General features: G+C 34.7%; 2 protein-coding genes across 2 annotated transcripts in view; both read left to right on the forward strand.

The window, feature by feature from the left end:
• Positions 1-22,786, forward strand: part of GDPD1 (glycerophosphodiester phosphodiesterase domain containing 1) — a 43,344-nt gene extending 20,558 nt beyond the window's left edge. The window contains exons 3-10 of the mRNA XM_079131481.1: positions 924-1,059; positions 3,326-3,371; positions 8,891-9,009; positions 9,509-9,598; positions 13,081-13,214; positions 18,346-18,405; positions 20,723-20,774; positions 21,265-22,786. Of these exons, the coding sequence (XP_078987607.1) occupies positions 924-1,059; positions 3,326-3,371; positions 8,891-9,009; positions 9,509-9,598; positions 13,081-13,214; positions 18,346-18,405; positions 20,723-20,774; positions 21,265-21,387 (760 nt within the window). The 3' untranslated portion in view covers positions 21,388-22,786. The remainder of the gene's footprint in view (positions 1-923; positions 1,060-3,325; positions 3,372-8,890; positions 9,010-9,508; positions 9,599-13,080; positions 13,215-18,345; positions 18,406-20,722; positions 20,775-21,264) is intronic.
• LOC306657881 (polyubiquitin-B-like) lies at positions 15,441-16,471 on the forward strand. The gene has a single exon (XM_079134339.1). It carries the CDS (start codon positions 15,498-15,500, stop codon positions 16,416-16,418), a length of 921 nt encoding a protein of 306 aa, XP_078990465.1. The 5' UTR covers positions 15,441-15,497; the 3' UTR covers positions 16,419-16,471.
• Positions 22,787-24,156: the final 1,370 nt, after the last annotated feature.

A 24,156-nucleotide genomic window follows, 5' to 3' on the forward strand; every position in this document is an offset into this window, starting at 1 on the left:
ACCCAGAGCCTCACACGTCCTAGGCAAGCACTCTACCACTGAACTACAGCTGTAGCCCCAATCCAGCAACTTTCTTAAATTCATTTATTAGTTCTAAGAATATTTTTCTAGAATCTTTAGGATTTTGTGGGGAGGGCGTTTGATGCTGGGGATTGAACCCAGGGCCTTATACAAGCTAAGGAAGAGTTCTACCACTAAACTATAGCTCTAACTCAGGATTTTGTATATTTAAGATCATGTCTTCTGTGAAGATGATTTCACTTGTTCCTTTCAATATGAATTTTTTTCTTGCCCATTACTAGAAAGTCCAATAGGATAAAAGCAACCAGCCCAGCCTTGTCTTGTCTTATTTCTTAGTCCTCTCTTTCTCTCTCTTTCTTTTTTCTTTTTTTGTACTGGGGATTGAACCCAGCGTCACTTAACCACTGAGTCATTACCCCAGTGTCTCACTAAGTCTTTAGGGCCTTGCCAAATTGCTGAGGTTGTTTCAAACTTGGAATCCTCCTGCCTCGACCTACTGAATGGCTGGGATTACAGGCCTGTGCCACCAAACCCAGCAAACCTCTCATTTTTTAGATGTGGCTCTCAGAGGGAAATTTACTTGCCCAAAGTTATACAACTTTATAATAAATCAGGAATTGGTTTTAAGTTTCTTAACTTCTGGTCAAATAATCTTTCCATTATATTGAGTTGCCATGACTAAGGATAGCTGGTTATGGAAAGGAGGCAATATGATTCACTTATTTTAATTAAGATTACTTAGAATATTTTCACATCAGTGAATGTTGATAAATGATGTTGTTAAGGATATATTTCAGTATTACAGAATATTTTGAATTTGTAACTGAATTATTATATCTGACGCATGTAACCTAAATATTTGCGTAAGTTCTAGGTTGTCATTTTTCTCTTTATTTCTTCAGTGCAGTTACAATTGGAACTGATATGCTAGAATTGGACTGCCATATCACAAAAGATGAACAAGTTGTAGTATCACATGATGAGAATCTGAAGAGATCAACTGGGGTCAATGTAAACATCTCTGATCTCAAATATTGTGTAAGTAAAAATGAATGATAAACTAATGCCTAGTAGACATTAGGGTAAAGTTCTTTTTTTGTTTGTTTTTTAGGGTAAAATTTTTTAAGGCAGTGAATGCCAGACTTTACTTCAGTAGGTAACTTTGAAAAATAATAGTGATTAAATAATAAATGTTAAAAGAATTTTTAAAAATTACTGTAACTTCCAGTGAGGATTTTGTACTGTACAAATACATCCACGAGCATGTATTTTTACAAATATTTTAATAAGATTACAAGTTCTCAAAGGTAAAGCTACTGGAATTCAATTTGTTGAATTTAGTTGATTCAGATTAAAGCTACAAATTATTTTTTGTCTTCAAGTATAAGAAAGTGCCATTTAAAAATCTGATCATAATGGTTTGTATTCTCACTATAGTAAATACTGATAAATGAAAGGAAACACAATGCTTACTTCAACCACCTTCAGCAAACTCCTGTTAACAGGGTACCATCTATAGGTATACCTTGTTAATTTGTTGACAATTTTCTTCTCACAATATATTATGCATATTGTTTTAAACTCTTAAACATTATAAACATTTTCCATGCTTTTTTTAAAAATAGGCTTTTTTTTAAAAGAGAAGTTTTGAGTTCACAGCAAAATTAAGTGGAAATACTGAATACCCATGTACTTACCCACTGACCCCACTAAGTACATCCTTCCCCACCACCACATCCATACCAGAATGGCACATTTGTTATAGTTGATGTAACCCAAAGCCCATAGTTTACATTAGAGTTCATTCTTGATAGAGTTCATTCTTGGTCCTGTACATTCTGTGGTTTAGACAAATTTATAATGACATGTATCTACTATTATACTATCACACAAAATAGCTTCACTGCTGCCAGAGTCCTCTATTTATTCTTCTCTTCCTCCATCCCCTGGCAACCATTAATCTTTCTATTATTTCCATACTTTTGCATTTTCTAAAATATCACATATTTGGAAGTATACAGTGTTTTGCCTTTCAGGTCCCATGCTTATTTTTCATAAATATTTGAAATGGCTGCATTTGTTACATTGAGTAAATCTATAATTATTTTTAACCAGTTTTTATTGGACATTGAATTGGTTGTACTTTTCATTGCTATACATAAAACTGGTACTGAGTATCATTATGTGTAAAGAAAAAGTTTTCTCTATCTTTAGACACTTGTATAAAGTTATTTTTGAAAATATAAATAAGGACATATTTATAAAGACATAAATATTTATATTAAAGTTATTTATAAATTTTTTTCTATATTTAAAGTTAATTCTCTATTTCCCAAGAAGGAAAATTATTGGTTAAAAAAATAGAAATATTATCATTAGTGCCTTAAAATATATTATAGTTTCCTGTGGCCTGCTTGTTTTTTGGTGCTAGAGATTAAAACCAGGGCCTTGAACAAATTTAACATGAACCCTACACTGAACTATACTCCCAGTCCCTCCTGCTTGCTTATTAAAAGATATTAAGAGTAAAAATTTCCATTTTGCTGTACCCTTACCATTATTAGTCATTGTAATTATCATTGGATTAGTTATATTTATATAAAATTATAATTATACCATAAGTTTTCTAGTTTGCTAGAAGTTTTAATGAGCATGATATTCTCCAACTCCATCCATTTACCAGCAAATGCCATAATTTTATTCTTCTTTAAGGCTAAGTAATATTACATTGTGTGTGACTCTTCAGCCTGTATATCCAGGGAAATGAAAAGTTGTACTCCATTTGCGTACAGTGAATTAATGAATCCTGCTGTCATGTATAACTAAATAGAATAATTTTTTTTTTAAAGTTTTAATAAGGAGCTGTGGATATAGTTCAGTTGGTAGAGTGCTTACCTCGCAAGCACAAGGCCCTGGGTTCAATCCCCAGTACCGCGTTTAAAAAAAAAAAAAAAAAAAAAAAGTTTTAATAAGCATTTCTTTGATTATTAATGAGTTTAAAGATTTTTCTGTATGATTATTAGCTATTTTTTCTTGAATTATCTATAGTGGATATTTTTCTACTGAAATGTTGAGAAAAGATCTATATTAAATAGTATAGACTCCTTGTAGGTGACAGAAGTAATTAAATTGTTAATTTGCCTTTGAGGATGTTGTTTATATAGGGCAAAGGGTACCCTATATAAATATATGTTTTGTTCACTTATTTTTCAAAGAAGCAAACTTTTACTTCATGTCTTAACATAATACACTAAAATACATTTTATTTTTGAGAGATAACTTTTTTCAATCATATCTTTTTAAGGAGCTCCCATCTTACCTTGGCAAACTGGACGTCCCATTTCAAAGAGGTAACATTTCTCATTTATCACTTAAACACTGATATTAAAGTATATTCATTTATGTTGAGAAAGCCCATCTGTGTCCTCTTAGCATAGTTACCTTCTTTTTAAAAGTACTGTCCTCTAAGCTTATTCTCTCAGAACTACAAATATAAGACTTTGATAGTCATCTGATCCAAAGATGACTAGACCCAATGATTTAACTAGCTATTTTATTTAAATTCACATAAAATTAATTTAAGCTGGAATACTAATTACAGGAAACTTGAATAATATTGGGAATATTTTGCACCTCTAAAGCTTCAAATTCTAGGATATTCATAGCTTATAGTAGTCACCCATCATAAACAGAATAAAGAATAAGTTGGGACTGGAGATATAGCTCAGTTGGTAGAGTGCTTGCTTGTCAAGCACAAGGCCCTGGATTCAATCCCCAGCACTGAAAAAAAAAAAAAAAAAAAAAAAGAACAAGTGGAAAGAAGTAGAAAAGACCTCTTGCAGATCTTTCTGGTTCTATAACATTTAATTCTGTCATTTAGCTGTGCCATATTTTAAATGTTTGAGGATACTTTTATTATTCAAACTATTTCCTGGCAATTTAGTGGTTTCCTTTCATTTGAGGGAACATTTCTCCCAAAGAAAAGTGTCTCCTGCCTTAAATTATTAGTTACTGCATGTTAGAATGGAAAATACACCACTTTGAGATATAAGTGCTGAGCAGGTATAGCCTAACAGTATCACAAGTCAGCTTCACATTTTGAATGATTCAAATGTATAAGTCAATAAAACTACAAGAGGCTGCATGTTATATACCTTGGTATAGTTTGCATACTGTTGAATCCTTGGGTAAATGTCAAGGATCTATTTTTTGTAACTTTTGCAATTTTTAATTTTAATTTTTCATTGACACATAATAATTGTACATATCTGCGGGGTACAGTGTTATGTTTCAATACATTATATGCATTATGTAATGATCAAATCGGTAAATAGCATATTTATCACCTCAAACATTTATCATTTTTTTGTGGTGGAAACATTTAAAATCCTCTCTTCTGGCTATTTTTGAAGTAGACAATACCTTATTGTTAACTATAGTTATCCTACTGAGCAGTACTAGAACTTGTTCTTTTCTAACTGTAACTTTGAATCAATTGGCTAGCCTCTCTTCTCCCTTCCCCAGCCTGTGGTAACCATTATTTTGTTAGCTACTTGTATTAAATCAATATTTTTAGATTCCATATATGAGTAAAATCATGCAATATTTGTCTTTCTGTGCCTGCCTGATTTTATTTAGCATAATGTCCTCCAGGTTCATCCTTGTTGTTGCAAATGATAGAGCACTATTATGTTGTATATACATACCGTATTTTCTTTGTCTATTCATCCCTTGTTGGACACTTAGATTCCATATCTTGGGTTATTGTGAATAGTGTCAGTAAACTGGGGAGTACAGATATCTCTTTCACATACTGATTTCGTTTCCTTTGTATGTATACTAAGTGTTTGGATTGCTGCATCATTTAATTGGTATATTTTTAATTCTTTTAGGAATCTCCATACTGTTTTCCATAATGGCTATACTACATTCCCACCAACAGTATGCAAGATTCCTTTTTCTGCACATCCTCACCAGTACATGTTATCTTTTGTCTTTTTAATACTAGCCATCCTATATGAAGTGAGGCAATATCTCATTGTGGTTTTGACTTGCACTACCCTGATGATTAGTGATATTTTTTCATACCTGTTGGTTATTTGTATGTCTTCTTTTGGAAAATACCTATTAGGTGTTTTGCTCATTTTAAAATCAGATTATTTGTTTTTGGATTTTGTTTTTTTTTTTTTTTTTATTATTGAATAGTTTGAGTTCCTTTTATATTCTGGAATAAAATGTAACAATATAAATACAAAATATCTCTTGGCAATGTATATCTGCAAGTATTTTTTTCATTCTATAGGTTGTATCTTCCCTCTGTTCTTTCTTTTATTGTGATTGGATCTATTGATATTAATTGTTTTGGGGAGGATACTGGCGATTGAACTCTGGGACACCCGACCTCTGAACCACATTCCCAACCATATTTTGTATTTTATTTAGAGACAGGGTCTCACTGTCTTAGTGTCTCTCCATTGCTGAGACTGGCTTTGAATTCATGATCCTCCTGCCTAGGCCTTCCCAGTCACTGGGATTATAAGTGTGTGCCACCATGACATTAATTTTTTTAGAAGAATTGTAACTACTCCATGAACTAGATTTAAAATTGGTCAATATAAGTCTGTAGATATGGCTTAGTGGTTGAGTGCTTGTCCAGTATGCCCAAGATCCCTGGTTTGATCCCCAATACCACAGAAATAGAAAATCTATTTTTTATTGTTTTATTCACTAAGTTATCTATTTTTAAGGAGTATTTAAATCTGATGTTTATTTGGTTTTGCCTCCCAGGTAAGTATCATTAAGCTATGTTGGTTTGAGGAAACACATTTTTCATTCTCGTAGTTTATGGGATTATATTTACTATGCTATGTGGCCAGGATTATAGGCATGCACTACTGAGCCCAGCAAAGCTGGTTGGGACCAGAAAGGTTAGGTACCTGAATGACAGTCTGAAGTTTGGTCTCTATTTTGTCTATTTTGTGTAGGCCTTAGAAAGTCACTGAAGATTATTAGGCAGCAGGAGAGACTTTTTTTTTTGGTACTGGGGATCAAAGCCAGGGCCTTCCACATGCTAGGCAAGTACTCTTCAACTGAGTTACATCCTCAGTTCCTTTTTTTCTGATTTTCATATCTGCTTCATAAAGTCATAAAACTTCTGAACATGAAGGGACCTTTGAGACCACTAATGGTGTTGTACATTAGCGATTAAAAACCAAAGTCTAAAGATGCAAATTAACTTGATCAAGGTCATACAACAAGTAAATGACAGAGCTAGAATTTGAAACTAGATTCCCTCCTTACTAGCTAGTGTTCAGCTAGTGTTCATATTGCCTCTCCATCAAATGTCTCCTCAAATGCTACACTGATATGCCAGGTACTCTCAGGTTTCAGACAACTGTAAAGAATAATGAACTTTCATTCATATTGCATTCAACTCGTATCATAATTGACTTTGGACAGTGACTCAGATGTGAAGTTCACTGCATTTGAAACAGACTACCGTAAACACTTGACTCAGATTATTCAGAAAGTTGTTCCTTTTTTGTTTTTCAATCCTATTCTGCTCCAAACTCTTGTTTACTTTTCTTTAGATACTGGAGAGACTACATGAGGAGTATAAATTTCAACACTTTTGCTCTCTTTGTGGTTTGCAACTATACTGGAGAAATAATTGTTTTCTTTTTTTGTTTGTTTTCAATTAAAGTTATTTATTGCTATAACTTTTTGTTGGCCATGTTTATAACTACTTTCTGTTGCTACCCATGTATCAAACCTATTCAAGAGATTTTTAGTGTGTCCAAGCCACTTCCTGTTCATTCATCTCTCAAATTTCTTACCAAATTCTTTTTTTTAAATATATTTTGTAGTTTATAGGCAGACACAATACCTTTATTTTATTTTTATGCAGTGCTGAGGATTGAACCCAGGGCCTCTTGTATGCCAGCTGAGCACTCCACCACTGAGCCACAACCCAAGCCCTCTCTTACCAAATTCTGACTCATCAAGTAATTGTTTTCTTTATTATTATTATTTTTTAAAAAATTTTTTAGTAGTTGATGGACCTTTATTTTTATTTATTATATGTGGTGCTGAGAAGGCTGAGAATGGATCCCAGTGCCTCACACATGCTAGGCCACAACCCCAGCCCCCTCATTGTTTTCTTTAAAGGGGTTCTTCAATGTGCCACGGGCTATATAAAAAGCATCATAAAAAAAGTGTTAACCAAAGGGTTATTATCTATCCTGTTTACTTTAGTTTTTTGGTACCAGGGATTGAACCCAAGGTGCTTGACCACTAAGCCATATCCCAGCCTTGTTTTATATTTTATTTTGAGACAGGGCCTTGCTAAGTTGCTGAGGCTATCTTTGAACTTGCAATCCTCCTGTCTTGACGTCCCAAGCTGCTGGAATTGCACGTGTGCATCACTGCACCTGGCTCATCATGCTAAGCTTATAGTGGCCTTTTTTTTTTTTTTTTTTTTTCCATAGTAATTCATTATCTGGATAATCTAGAGTTGACTATAATGTCAGTTTAAAAGTTCTAGCATGCTGTAGGGACCCCTTCACTCATTCTGTCGTTCAACACACCTGTGGCATATATTATTTTTTAAATTGCTACTGGAAATTTGTTCTCAGGGGCACTTTACCACTGAGCCTCATCCCCAGCCCTTTCTTTTTTCTTTTCTTTTCTTTTTTTTTTTTTTTTTAATTTTGAGACACAATCTCACTAAGTTGCTTAGGGCCTCCCTAATTTATTGAGGCAGGCCTGGAACTTGTAATTCTCCTGCCACAGCCTCCTGAGTCACTGAAACTACTGGCATTACAGGAGTGCGCCACCATGCCTGACTCTACTTTTCTTTTTGTAGTCTTCTGTTTCTTTGCTCTGGTTATCCTCTGCTCTGAACAATACTGGGACAAACTTCTATTTTTCCCACTCTTTTTCTACATACTAGAGGGACCAAGATCACCTAATTTGTGTTTCTTTATAGTAGCACACATTTTTTTCTTAGCATACATTTTAATTTCTTTGTTTCCTTACTGCTAAGTACCAATATTAAATTAATTTAACATATATGTCATTTTACTGATCCAAAGTTAGATTTTTTTTTTGTTTGATTTGTTTTAATTTGACCATCATATCTATCTTAATTGAGTGTGAATAGTTACTGTCCCATGGCAGTTCTTTAGACTGTTAGACTTGGAAGATAATAAAATTTAAAAATAATTTTTTGAGTTGTAGATGGACACAATACCTTTATTTAATTAATTTATTTATTTTATGTGGTACTAAGGATCAAACCCAGTGCCTCATACATGCTAGGCAAGCTCTCTACCACTGAACCACAACCCAGTCCTACAGTGTTCTTAAAATGTAAAGTTCAATAAAATTTAAGTCATAATTATAAACATAAGGTGTTGACATGAAAATATATTTTAAAAAAAATTTTTGTAGTTGTAGACGGGCAGAATGCCTTTATTTTATTTGTTTATTTTTATGGGTACTAAGGATAGAACTCAGTGCTTCAACACATGCTGGGCAAAAGCTCTGCCACTGAGCTACAGCCCCAGCCCCTGAAAATATTTTTATTTGTGTAAAAAGATCAGGTTAAATTCTTGTAGGCACACCAAATCATATTAAATATGGCGCACCAAACCGTATTAAAGTTTGCATAGGAAAAAAGGGTACAGAAAGTACAAGTAGGCATAATGTAAATTATATCTAAGTTATTGGGTTTTAAATTATATTCCTTTTTCTTTATGCTTTGCCTCAATTTGTAAATGTCCTCAAATGAACACATACTATAACTTTTCTAATCATTAAAAAAGTAAATTACCTTTAAAAAATACATTTACAAATCTTGCTTTCTCAGCGTGCCAGTGTGAAGGAAAGGATAACCGAATTCCATTACTGAAGGAAGTTTTCGATGCCTTTCCTAATACCCCCATTAACATCGATATCAAAGTCAACAACAATGTGCTGATTAAGAAGGTACTCGAGTCATTGCCTCCTCTTGGTGTGTTGCATCCAATTTCACAAACTAAATAAGGTCAGAGTAGATGACTGCATAGATTGGTAGTGTTCAAAGAAATGTGATACTCCATGGATCAGCATTGTTTTAAATAACATCTTGATAGAGGTCATTTTACTGCAGGGGAGTCTATTTTGAGAGTGAACTGGCACATTTCAGTCATGAATAAAAGTAAATCCTAGGAGCCAGTCATTCTGGTATTTATACAGTTACCTTCTGGTTTAACTTGTTTAATTTGAGATTAGTTTATATGAAACTAATAGTTATATTTTTTAAAATAAATTATATAATGGTAACATGTAAACAATTTTGTTTTTTTAATAATCTGAAATTTAGCAAATTTTTCAAAATTCTGTACTATCTATTGGCAGAGTCATTTGTAACCCATTTTTAAAGTAAAATGATACAAGTGGATCTACAAATAGGCACATGCATAAAATTTTGAATTTTCACATATAGGTTTCAGAATTGGTGAAGCAGTATAAGCGAGAACACTTAACAGTGTGGGGTAATGCCAGTTATGAAATTGTAGAAAAGTGCTACAAAGAGGTAAGTTTCAAAATGGTATAAAATGAACTTTGATGTTGTTTATATGTCTGTAAATACTTAGTTACACTAATACTTTTTTAAAACTATCTTTTTTCATAGCCTGCAGAGAAAGACAGATGGTACTAAATGGAGGCAACTAGCCAGAAGTTTACTAATAGATTTGGACCTTGTAATTTAAGTTCAATGTAATAGATTAGACTGGTTCACAGAATTACTCTCACATTTTATTATTGATCACATTTGTAATTGTGGATCACATTTTATTATGTGCATTATAAGACAGATCACATTTTATATGCATTATAAGACAAAATATGATTCCCATCTTTTAATGTCTTTACTTTTAGGTAATTGTTTTGTGTAATTTTGAATTAAAGAAAGTAATTCTTTGACTTCTTTTTGCCTTATCCTTCAAATACACTTAGTTAAATTAAGCCAAGATCATGATTATCCAGATAAAAATCAAGGGCATTCACTCATTGAAAATTTTCTGGTTGAAGAAAATATGTCTATAAAAAATTAATTTGAGCTGGGCATGGTGGTGCACACCTATAATCCCAGCATCTTGGAAGGGTGAGGGAGGAGGATTGAGAGTTTAAGGTCAGCCTAGGCAATTTAACGAGACCCTGTGTCAAAAATAAAAAAATAAAAAGGACTGGGGGTATAGCTCGGTGGTAGAGTATTTGTCTAGCATGCAACCTTATGCATATAAACAAAATCCTGAAAAAAAACAAATGTCCTTACATAAACAGCTGAACAAACTCTGGTATATCCTTACAGTAGGATATGATTCAGCAATGAAAGTTGCTGAATGAACTATTGATACAAGCAACAACCTGGATAGTCCTCAAGGACATGCTTAGTAAAAATTAAAAAAAAAATCAATCTCAAAATGTTGAATGATTTCATTTATAGAACATTCTCAAAACTGTAGACATGGAGAGAAGATCGGGAAAGCAACTGAGGATGGGGTAGAGAGTGGGTACCAATAAGAAATGGCACAAGGGCCTTCTTGTGTGGTTATGAAACAGTTCTGTATCTTGCCTGTGATGGTGCTTACATGAATCTATATATAGGTTAAGATAGTACAGAACTTACATACACACACACACACACACACACACACACACACACACACACAAATGAATACATTTTAAAAATGGGGAAGCAAAGGAAAATGGTAAAAACTGAATAAGGTCTGTAGTCTAATTAACAGTAATATACCAATGTCATTTTTTGGTTTTGATACTATGCTACCATGTTTCATTAGATTTTCACCTTTTGTGGAAGCTGAGTAAAGGGTAAAAGAGATTCTATTATTTTTGTAGCTTCCTGTAAATCTGTAAAAAGTTCACAATAAAAAGATCACTGTTGGTCCACAATCACAAAATTTTGCCCTTGATTCATGTCCACCCCTCCTCAAGCCTCTGGCTTTCTACCGTATTAGAATTTGAAAACTCCAAGACTCTTTCAGCATAATATTCAAACATCACAGTGAAAATGTTGCAATAATATTCATCATTCATGTTAACAACATTCTAGATAATTAAGAGATATGTCTTTTACAGTTTGTAAAGTATAATTTATAAGAATTTTACAAACTGGGCATGGTGGCATGTGCCTGTAATCCCAACAACACAGGAAGATCACAAGTTCAAGTCCTGCCTCAGCAACTTAGTGAAACCCTAAGCAACTTCATGAGACCCTGTCTCAAAATAAAAAATAAAAAGGTCTGGGGATGTGGCTCAGTGGTAAAGCACCTGGGTTTAATACCCAGTATTTAAAAAAAAAAAAAAGATATAGGATATAATTTTTGTTCAACATTTGCCAGCCCACCCACCTTTTCCCACCCCCATAGGTATCCTTGCCTAGCTCTCCAGAAGAACCCAGTACTGTTTTTAGTGCTCTGGTTCCAAAGTTGTATTAGTTTTGAGGGGTCAGTCCCTAACCCTAGTTTTCCCCTACCCTCTGTTATCCTTAATGTATGAATTTGCAGAACTCAAGGTTTTTCAGGGTCTCGTATACTGTGTTACAGCTGAAATACCTGTATATAAATAAGTAAAAAACACCACGAAGCATCATATGAACACAGGTAAAATAAATCCTCAAAGTTTCTTACTTTTTTTTTAAATAAAGAAATAGGTAATTTACATTAATTATTTAAAATCAATTTTTGCACGATTTTAAAATATATTATAGAAAAATTATAACCATGATTTTAATTTGTTTTTTTCAGTGAGACCTGAGGGTGTAACTCATTGGTAGGACACTTGCCTGGCATATACAAGGCCCTGGGTTTGATTCCCAATACTACACAAAAAAGTATATGTATATGCCTGTGTGTGTATGAAGAGATCACAAGAGAAGGAATGGGGAATTGCTATCTAATTAAAGTATGAATTTCAGTATTGCAAAGTAAAAAGACTTCTGGAGATCAGTGTAAAACAGTGTAAATATACTTAAAAGTCACTGAGCTACTGATTTTAGGCATTTTGTGTATATCATTTTCAGTATGGTAGGGTAAGATAGCCTATAATAATGTGCTGAATTTATCTCTTGAATAAACTTGTTTCTGGTTAACTTAAAAAAAGTCACTGAGGTATACATTGAAAAATGGTGGAGCTGGGGAGATAGCTCAGTCGGTAGTCGAACCCAAGGCCCTGGGTTCGATCCCCAGCACCCCCCCAAAAAAAAAAAAAAAAAAAAAAAAATGGTAAGGATGGTAAATTTTATCTCATGTGTATTTTATCACAATTCAACACACACACACACCTTACATTTTTTAAAAGTTTTGGAATGTTGAACACATTTTCCAATTAAAATTTAAAATAATGATTAGTTTCTTGGCCTAACTTACAAAATCCTCTTTATATTTTATATTTGATCCAAACATAACATAGCTGAAATATGAGTTATATGCAACAGTATTGATATATTCTGTATATTATATATTCTCATGTCTCAAGAGATAAACAGGAGTCAGATTACTGAATATTTCATACATTCATCTCTTTATTTTATTCTATTAGATTCTGGTTTGTTTAGTCTCTAGTTGTGAATATCGTGACCAATGGAGAGAGTGGTGTTGTAAAAACAAAGAAAGATATAGGGAGTCGAGAAACTTTACTAACATTCATTATACGATAGGGCTCCAAGATAGATCTTTACTATTTTTTTCTATCCAAATTGGGTTTTTATTAATAATAGTCAACTGATACATATGGCTTGCAAGTAGTATAGGTACAAAATTATAAAAATAAATCAGTAGATATTTAAAGGGAAATATAAAAATTTGCACATTGAAATCCATACTCTTTTGTTGCAGACTAGCCATTTCTACGTGGTGAATGGATATTCATAATTTGTGGAGTGCCTGCAATAGATGTCAAGATACAGTCTTGGGAAATTTCGAGACTTATGACATATTTCTCTTTATTTGAGCAATTACTGTAAAGTAACATATAATATTGTTTGTCTTTTAGAATTCAGATATTCCTATACTCTTCAGTCTACAACGTGTTCTGCTCATTCTTGGCCTTTTCTTCACTGGCCTCTTACCTTTTGTGCCCATTCGAGAACAATTTTTTGAAATCCCAATGCCTTCTATCATACTGAAGTAAGTGGTTATCCTGTTTTCATCAATTATCAATTATAGAAGGATTAAGATAAAGGCTCATTAACATCAGTATAGCTTTTGTTTATTTGGTGCTGGGAATTGAGCCCAGGGCCTGCATATGCCAAGCAAGCACTCCACCACTGGATGTCACCCACTCTTTGTTGTGGTTTGGATGTGGTTTGCCCCTCTGAAACTCATGTTGGGTCTTGGTTCCCAAAGTAACGATATTGAGTGATGATGAGAAGATGATTGTCATTAGGTCATTAAGAGGATTAATGTCTTTCATGTGGGAATGAGTTCTTGCCCCTGGCTTTTTCTTGCTTCTTTTGTACACTTGCCTTTCTTCTGCATATTCCTTACTGCTTTTCTGCTACTGTGAGGCCCTCAAAAGAAGCCAACAAGATACCATTGTTATGCTCTTGGAATTCTAGAACTATGAGCTAAATAATCTCTTTTCTTTATAAATTTCCCAACCTTGGGTATTTTGTTATAGCAACAGAAAACAGACTAGGATAAATATGATTGTAAATAATAGATTTCTGTGGGGTTGGGGTGTATTTCTATGGTGGAGCACTTGCCAACATACATGAAGTCCTGGGTTTGATCCCTATCACCACACACATACACATACACACACACAGAGAATAGATTTCGGTAGTTATGTCCATGCTCTATTACCTGACATATTAACAATGCTTTTTGATATAATTAAGATATATTTTCCAAATTAAATAATAGAGGATTATACTTTATCTGAACAAATCTCAGGTTATGACTTTCCATGCCTGTGTATCCAGCAGTCAGATAAAAAGGACCGAACTTAAATACAGAAGTTGAATAATTCTTTTATTCTGACACAAATAACAATTGTCCTTTAACCTCCCTTACTTTATTCTTCTTCATTGATAGTAATAGGCAGCTGAAACTCCATTAAACTCCAAGTCACCATCTGGAATAATACATTTAGGAAGAAAAGTCACCACTAACACCACCAAAAAGGTGAAGAGAAAAAAGAAAAAGAAAAAAAAATTCTTTGGAGATAAGAGAAGGAAAAGAGTTGATTTAGTTTGTATGAGGTATTTATGTGTTTACGTAATTTCTCTACTAGGTACAGAGTCTTGTTTTCCATTCACAAATTTAAAAGATAAAAATGTTTAAAATGCTTATTGTTACCTAGAAAATAATAAGCAGCATTCAATAATTGTTAAATTCTATTTGTTGTTATTATTAAAGAACCCTTCATCTCAAAATCTTACACTTAGAATGTGATTTTTAAAAATTAGAGCATTATAGTTATAATAGTAGTTGAGTTCATCCCCACAAAGTCATACATAAATGGAATTCAGTTTCAGTTCACATTCCCTCTCCTTCTTCTTCCCCCAATTCCCTTTCCTCTTTTCTACAAATCTTCTTTTCACTCATCTCTTTTAAAAATTTTTTTTTACTCCATCTGCTATTCTTTTCATTTATTTATTTTTATGTGGTGCTGAGGATTGAATCCAGTGCCTCACACATTCTAGGTGAGTACTCTACCACTGAGCCACGACCCCAGCCCCTCATCTCTTAATTTTTCTTTTATTTCTTAAAATGTTTTTATAGTTATCAATGAACCTTTATTTTATTTACTTTATGTAGTTCTGAGAATCGAACCCAGTGCCTCACTCATGCTAGGCAAGTGCTCTACCACTGAGTCACAAGTCCAGGCCTTGTCTCTTTATTTTTGATCTGTTCTTTCTACTTATACATAAAGGTGAAATTTCCTGTTGTATATTTATATATGCACATAGCATGATTTTAAAAAATTAATTCCTCCTTTCCTCCCCTTTCCTGTCCCTCCTTTCTCCCTCCCAATCTCCTTTACTCTGCTGATCTTCCCTATATCTTTATAGGAAGATATATTTTGCTTTAACTTACAAATATAAGAGAAAACATTTGACCTTTGATTTTCTGAGACTGGCTTATTTCACTTAGCATGACAGCACAATGTTCTCCATTTTCATCCATTTACCAGTAAATGCCATAATTTCATTCTTTATGGATGTGTAGTGATACCATCACATATATATCCATAGAATGTAATTTCTAGCTATAGATTCATAAGAATAACTGAACCATAACAAAGAAATTTTGGAGATTCTGGGGAGATCATTTAAATGTGATTTTACCCACCTGAAAACGTTTTTTATACCCCAAAACAATTTTAAAAAATAAAAATGAATATCAGGAGTTCCGTCGAGGCCCGTCGTTCTGTCGCCGCTCTGCTGTGTGCTGCCGCCGCCGACAATGCAGATCTTTGTGAAAACTCTAACTGGCAAGACCATCACCCTGGAGGTGGAGCCCAGTGACACCATCGAGAATGTCAAGGCAAAGATCCAAGACAAGGAAGGCATCCCCCCAGACCAGCAGAGGTTGATCTTTGCCGGCAAACAGCTGGAAGATGGGCGCACCCTGTCTGACTACAACATCCAGAAGGAGTCCACCCTGCACCTGGTGCTGCGTCTCAGAGGTGGGATGCAGATCTTCGTGAAGACCCTGACTGGCAAGACCATCACCCTGGAGGTGGAGCCCAGTGACACCATCGAGAATGTCAAGGCAAAGATCCAAGACAAGGAAGGCATCTCCCCAGACCAGCAGAGGTTGATCTTTGCCGGCAAACAGCTGGAAGATGGGCGCACCCTGTCTGACTACAACATCCAGAAGGAGTCCACCCTGCACCTGGTGCTGCGTCTCAGAGGTGGGATGCAGATCTTCGTGAAGACCCTGACTGGCAAGACCATCACCCTGGAGGTGGAGCCCAGTGACACCATCGAGAATGTCAAGGCAAAGATCCAAGACAAGGAAGGCATCCCCCCCGACCAGCAGAGGTTGATCTTTGCTGGCAAACAGCTGGAAGATGGGCGCACCCTGTCTGACTACAACATCCAGAAGGAGTCCACCCTGCACCTGGTGCTGCGTCTCAGAGGTGCGATGCAGATCTTCGTGAAGACCCTGACTGGCAAGACCATCACCCTGGAGGTGGAGCCCAGTGACACCATCGAGAATGTCAAGGCAAAGATCCAAGACAAGGAAGGCATCCCCCCCCCCGACCAGCAGAGGTTGATCTTTGCCGGCAAACAGCTGGAAGATGGGCGCACCCTGTCTGACTACAACATTCAGAAGGAGTCCACTCTGCACTTGGTCCTGCGCTTGAGGGGAGGTGTCTAAGTTTCTTTCCCTTTTCTTTTAAGCTTTTGACAAGTTTCATTGCACTTTTCTCTCAATAAAGTTCTTGCATTTCAAAAAATAAATAAATAAATAAATAAATAAATAAAATGAATATCAGTGTAGCAGTCATTATAAAATATATGTAAGATTAACAATTAGGTCAATACTCTAATGTTTACCTTTTCTCTCTCCCCGCTTCACCCCGCCTCTTTCTTTCTTTCTTGGGATTGAACCCAGGGGCACTTTACCACTGAACTACATCCCTAACCCTTTTAAATTTTTTTATTTCAAGGCAGGGTCTCGCTAAGTTGCTTAGGGCCTTGCTAAATTGCTGAGGCTGATCTTGAACTCGAGATCCTCTTGCCTCAGTCTCCTGAGTTGCTGGGAGGGATTACAGGTGTGTACCACTGTAACTGGCTTAACTTCTGTTTCTTGCCTGTTTTCCAGCTTAGTTTCTCAGTGATGAGGATGTTTATTCTATCTATCCTCAATTATATTTATTAAAAGTCTATGTAGCTATTTCTCAGACAAAAAAAAAACTTTATTTACAAAGAAACAATTTTTATTTGCCATATTAAAATGATTACTGGGGACTGGGGTTGTGGCTCAGTGGTAGAGCACTTGTCTAGCACGTGTGAGGCACTGGGTTTGATTCTCAGCACCACATAAAAATAAATAAATGAAATAAAGGTACTGTGTCCCTCTATAACTAAAAAAATGTTTTTTAAATGATTCCTGTGATTGGAGGTGTAGCTCAGTGGTAGAGCACTTGCTTAGCATGTGAAAGGCTCTGGGTTCAATTCCCAGCAAAACACACACACACACACACACACACACACACACACACACACACAAAAGTGATTCCTAACCATGTGTAGCTTTTCTCCTGCCTGGAGTTGACTGTTATGCTCTTTATATTATCTGTATTGTTCCTTTTGGGGAAAAAAAGTACTGAAATACAAATATAAGAAGCACAAACAGTATAGTATTAGTCTTTTCTCTAAAAAGTGATTATGGATTTAAACAGGTGGAATATTATTTTGTGTGGCTCAATGTTTGTCTAAGGACATTTTCTTAGACAAGCTAATAATTGTGTTTAAGGAGGTTATTAGTATCCCTGGATTCCTGAAATTTCAACCAAGAGTTTCCATTTCAGAGTGAGAAAAGAGCTTGTACTTTATTCAGAGGGCTTCAAATATCATTTGAATTCAGATAGAAAGTGAAAAAAGGAACTTAACAGTTGTGGACTCTCAGAATTAAGAATGTAGTCAGGAAGGAAACAGGAAACAAAGATCTGAGAAGAACGAAAATGACTACACGCTGATAAACTTAGAAAGCCACTGAGAAATCTTGGTAGTCCAGAGGAGCATCAGAGAGTTCCTTTGGACACAAGCCCAAATTAGTGATGCAGGTAGTATGCTGCTCAAGCCTCAAAGAGATGGAGGAAGGAACTCAGCATGGGGCTAAAAAGTCAGGGAGAGCCTTTTAGTAGGAAAAATAACAAAAAGGACAGGTCCAGGTCTTCAAATATTGAAAAGGAAAGAAAAATATACATTATACATCTCACTTTTACCCCAAATATCTTTTAATTCATAACACAATTTGGTTGTGTGTTTAAATCTACTACATAAGCAAATTATAGCAAAGGAGGAGAAAAAGGTTGTCTGATAAAGGGGTCATGATAAGGCCAGGGCACCAGGTCTCTGAAATATAGTTTTTATTGACTTTTTCACCTTTGAATATTGGTAGCAAAACATTTGCTTGAGACAGGTGGAAACAGAGAATTGAGCTGGGCTTTGTATTATTATTGTCTTTTCCCAGATTTTTTTTGAGAACATACTAAGGATGGGCTTTTTTTTTTTTTTCCATTTTTGAACTTGGCTTATTTCTGTTTCTAATTTGTAATTCAAATGTTATCTTTCCTCAGGTTAAAAGAACCACATACCATGTCCAGAAGTCAAAAGTTTCTCATCTGGCTTTCGGATATGTAAGAATTTTAGTTTCTTTTTTTTTTTTTTTTTTCTTTTCTTTTTCTTTTTCTTTTTTTAATTTTTTTTTTATTGTAAACAAATGGGATACATGTTGTTTCTCTGTTTGTACATGGCGTAAAGGCATACCATTTGTGTTAGTTTCTTGATATGAATGTTTTGCTCTATGTTTAATAAATGTCACACTTAAAATTTAGTGCAAGCTTCCCATGTGTAATTTGCAACAAGGACTGGTGAGCACCTTCTGTACACGTGTATGTATATGAATCATTTAGAACTAGCTTAATTATGAGTCACAAAACCATAGGAGGAATCTTGAGAGTTAATGTCATCCATCTTTGTGGGAAAACTGAGCCCCCATTCACGCAGTGAAATAGTTTACTTGGGATTATGTAGCAAATCAGTAGCAGAGTTGAGGTAAATAGCCATCCCCTTCTACTTATTTGCTAATTCCACTAGTCTGCAGACAAAAACATGGAGAAAAAAAGTGTGTATAACAATATGTCAAAATACATATTGCCTGTTGGCACATTTCTTAGAAACATTTGTACCAAGACTCAGCAGCAGAGAGAGGTGGTCCTGCCTACAGGGTGGAGACAACTTTAAAGAAAAATGGGTTAATTTCTCTAATATATTGAATTTAGGTAAATATGTGTAACTTTTATATTTTGCTTTAGAATGGAGCCTTAATATGTTAATAGTCCTAAATCACAACCTTTTATTTTTTATGGTGTCAGGGATTGAACCCAGGGGTGCTTAACCACTGAGCCACATTCCCAGCCCTTTTTTATATTTTTAGCGACAGGGTCTCATTGAGTTGCTAAACGCCTCGCTAATCTGCTAAACCTGGCCTGTTCCTGATGTCTCTGCCACCCTAGCTGCTGGGATTACAGGCATGCGCCACCGCACCCGGCACAACCTTTTACTATGTGGCTGCTCTTTCAAAGAATTTTTGAAAACTGATTATGTTTTCTCTGTGCCATAGGGTTTATTTTTGTTTATTTATTTGTTTATTTATTTTGCTGTATTCTTGATTTAATTTCTAGTTTTCAAGAACTAGAATTGGTGTTAAAAGCACATGAGGGCCTGGGGTTGTGGCTCAGTGGTGGTACACTTGCCTAGCACTTGTGAGAGGCACTGGGTTCGATCCTCAGCACCACATCAAAATAAATAAAGTTATTAAAAAAAACACATGACCAGATTTTTCTTATTTAATCATTCTAATAGCTATAACTGAATAGAAATAACATGTATAACTTTCAGATGGGTGCATTGGCGCACATCTGTAATTCCAACAACTGGGGAGGCTGACGCAGGAGGATCACAAGTTCCTGGACAGCCTCATCAATTTAGCAAGACCTTAAGCAATTTAGTGAGACTCTGTCTCAAAATAAAAAGAAATGGCTGGAGATGTGGCTCAGTGGTAAAGCAACCCTGCGTTCAATCCCCAATACAAAAAAGAAAGAAAGAAAGAATACATATAACTTTCTAGTACAATTAGTTCATATCTCGCTCAAGTAATTAGTAGGCTAAAAGTGCACTTATAGTTATTTGAAACTAAAAAAGGCTTTTTTCATAGATATGGAATAGTGTAACTAATAGATATATGATTTCTAAGATAACTAACAAAAGACTAGTTCATTATGTGACTGAATTATGATGTTAAAGAACTTGACGTGAATTTCCTGCCTTATTTTAATCTGGCAAATTGAGAACACATACTTCCTAGCTCTCTCACTCTCATTATGGCTCCAGCAGGGAAAGTGAGCAAGCCTCTTCTCCATTGAGATTTCCATAAGAATATGTCTTCTGAGGATCTAATACTTGAGGAGGTTCTGGTTGTTCACCAGCCAGCAGCCAACAGTTAAAGGAATCCAGCAGTTAAGATTTAAATTTATCCCCAGCGGCTATTATTATGTAAAACCTTTGCTTGGATTGCTGAAGTTTGGGGATTAAATTAAATGAAGAATTACTAACCTCTTTATTGACCAAGGTAGGACTAAGGACTAAATCTAGTCAGTAGTTCAGACTAAGAATTGCAGCGGGTCCTGGTGGTGCACGCCTGTGATCCCAGTGACTCCGGAAGCTGAGGCAGGAGGATCACAACCAAGCTAGTCTCAGCAATTTAGCAAGAATCTACGCAATTTAGGGAGACCCTGTCTCAAAAATAAAATATAAAAAGGACTGGGGATGTGGCTCAATGGCAAAGCACCCCTGGGTTACATCCCAGTACCAAAACAAAAAAAAACCAAAAAAAAAAAAAAAAAAAAAAAAAAAAAAGAAATACCCTAAATCTGTTCTGCTTTTCTTTTCTAGTTTATTAATGAGGAAAGCTTTATTTGACCACCTTACTGCCCGAGGCATTCAAGTAAGTTTTGGGAATGAGGCATTTTGAAAACAGTGTAGGGCTGGGGGGATAGCTCAGTCGGTAGAGTGCTTGCCTTGCAAGCACAAGGCCCTGGGTTGAATCCCCAGCACCGCAAAAAAAACAGTGTAGTTTATCAATTTAACTCACGTGTAAAGGGCAGGGGCCTTTAACTGACTTAGTTTGAACCCCCATTCTGATGCTGCTGCCTTGCTGATTCACAAATGAGGACCTTAAGCTCAACCTTATAGTTAATAATAAAGCATTAGTGTTTCTTGAGCTAGATTCCTCTTACACATAGATGAGAGTTGCTGAAGTCAGAGGGGTGGGGCATATTTAATGAGCAAAATGAAATTTTTATAAGTTTAATGATTTCTTAAAATAGCAACTTTAAAAGGTTCTAAGTGTGTTGAGATTATGGTGGATAAATGTTAAAAAAATAATTTTCTCTTTTAACATTTCTTTGCATACTTTTTGTGATTCTGATTTTCAGGTGTATGTTTGGGTATTAAATGAAGAACAAGAATATAAAAGAGCTTTCGATTTGGGAGCAACTGGAGTGATGACAGACTACCCAACAAAGCTTAAGGATTTTTTACATAATTTTTCAGCATAGAAAAAGGTACTCAGAAGTATTCAAAGAAAACACAAAAAGACCTAAGAAAAAAAATTTCACCATAATTTCCCTAAGATATTTCCAGAATGGTAAAAGTTTTAATCAGTTAAGTTTTTATTACCTCATTTTTAAACCTGTATGAGAATGTAGAAACTACATATTGTATATTTATTTCAGACAATATTGCATATTTCACATTTGTAAATTGTTTAGAAAGAACTTTTTGTGAGATATGAGTAGATTATTGATTAAGACATCTGTATATGCCAGTGTGGTGGAACACTCCTGTAATCCCAGCAGCTTGGGAGGCTGAGGCAGGAGGATCACGAGTTTGAGGCCAGCCTCAGCAACTTAGTGAGCCCCTAAGCCATTTAGTGAGACCCTGTCTCAAAATTTAAAAAATAAAAAGTCTTAAGTAATTTTGAAATCAAAGGCTATTGGATAAATTTGTCATTAGCTTTCACTGGAATAACTAATTTAGTAAAAGAAAATTATTGAAGGTCATTAGAGCTATTTTGCATCGTCTCATTATTTCTAGGTATATCTTAATGAAAAGGGAAAAATACAATGGAAAAAGAGCTTGAAAATCAATGTCATAGTTATCTGGCAAGTTATACATTGTTAACAGAAGGCAGGCTCAAAGAAATACTTTATCAGAAACAAAATCTATAGACTAATTAGATTTCTCCGTTGCTGTTGTTATGGGAATATTGTACTTGTAGTCTTTTTCAGGTGTGTAACAATGCTACCATGTCTTTTTTTATACATTAAAAATAGACTTTTAATTTTAAATTAAGACAAGATCCAAATAATCATGTTTTTATGTTTCCTCTAAAGAAATCTAAAATTTTCATTTTCTGGCCTTGACTTGACTGTTTGAACCTCTATTTAGATTTTAAATAATATCTCGAAGCCTAATAATCTTATGAAACTGATGAAAGTACATATCATTGTTCTAATACTTCTAGTATGAACCATCTGTTGCTGATCCTTAAGGATTCACTCCTGAGCTGGGTGTGTGACTCAGAGGTAGAGCACTTGCCTAGCATGTGCAGGACCCTGGGTTCAATTCCTAGCATGGAAAAAAAATCGTTCTTCTGCATATGAAGTAGAAAGAGAATGTAATTTCCCAAAACATTAAACATCACTTTCTCAGCTTTTCTGATGTGACTTCGTGTAAATCTATTTCTAATCTTTTTGACTAATTTTCATGATCTCAGATTGGAAGATAAATATAATCTGGAGTAATAAGTGTCTTTTACCTAGATTATGCCTCTCATTTGGAATTTGCCAACGATGTAGCTATGAAGGATGACCATACTCTCTCATCTGCTCCTGGATGACATAAATATCATTTGCTTTGTTGTTTAAACTGAAATAAAGTTTTCCAAGAACAAAATTAGTGTTCTTGATTTTCTTTTTACAATTGTAATTCCAAATACACTTTATAGATTTTTTGCAGACTTTAATGAGATGGTATGAGTAAATAAATATAGCTGAGATTTCTCTCTAGAATAAGGAAAATAAAACATGGAAACACGTTTATGGTAAGGAAGTTAATTCTTGGCAATTGAACAAAAAATGATCTATTAAAGCAATTGTTTTTCACTTTTATTATAATTTATCATTTTCATTTATTATAATGAGTTTCATTTATTATAATTCATAATTATTTGCTAGGGGTTTGATAATCTTTAGTAAAATTCTTTTTTTTCAAATTTGCTTTGTTTTTTTATAACTCACAGAGTTAGCACATATTTTGTGTAAACCAGTAGAAGATAAGTTACCTAAAATGACTAAAATGTCTTTTAAAAATCATGTTTTAAAAGTTTGATGATTTGGGGCTGGGGATATAGCTCAGTTGGTAGAGTTCTTGCCTCGCAAGCACAAGGCCCTGAGTTCAATCCCCAGTACTGCAAAAGAAAAAAAAAGTTTGATGATTTTATAATCAAGGTAACTTCAAATCTCAATAAAAGCATAGTATCTTTTATTAAAAGATAAGATATCTTTTATTAAAAGATATCTTTTATTAAAAGATTAAAAGTAAAGGGGTTTTATATTCATTATCAAGTGACATTTGAATACTGCTTTTCTGTTGGGATATCACCTTTTAAAAGAGGTTCAAATCCTGGCATAGTGCACATGCCTATTATTGCAACTACTCTAGAGGCTGAGGCATGAGGATCACAAGTTTAAAACCAACCTGGGCAACTTGCAGAGAACTTGTCTCAAAAAATAAAAAGGGTTGGCTCAGGGGTAGAGCAACCTGGGTTTAATCTAGTATCAAAAAAAAAAAAAATCCTAATACCCTTTCATTTTGAGATATTAGTGGACATAATGAACAGCCTTTGACTAGAGAGGTAGTCAAAAAATGTGATCCAATTCCCTTGGTATAAGTCTAGCACTGGACTTGATAGATATAGCTATAGGTTTAGTCTAGCATGCCAATAGTATTCAACATGCATAACAATAAACCAGCAAGTAATTGGCATGAGGGATTTGTAACAGGAAATGGTGAGACTATCTTTGTAGGATGAGGGTCCTAGGCAGTTACCAGGGCTAAACAGGACATAAGGTGCCAATTCTAGGACCCAAGTCTTGGAAAGAAGCTCATTTAACAGAATGATAACACTGGAAATAAGCACAGGGATAAATTTTTTTTTTTTTTTTTTTTTTTTTTTTTTTTTTGTGTTGCTGGGGGATTGAACCCAGGGCCTTATGCTTACAAGGCAAGCACTCTACCAACTGAGCTATCTCCCCAACCCCTCA

Source organism: Sciurus vulgaris (assembly GCF_902686455.1).
Source record: "Sciurus vulgaris genome assembly, chromosome: 3".
Classification (NCBI taxonomy): domain Eukaryota; kingdom Metazoa; phylum Chordata; class Mammalia; order Rodentia; family Sciuridae; genus Sciurus; species Sciurus vulgaris.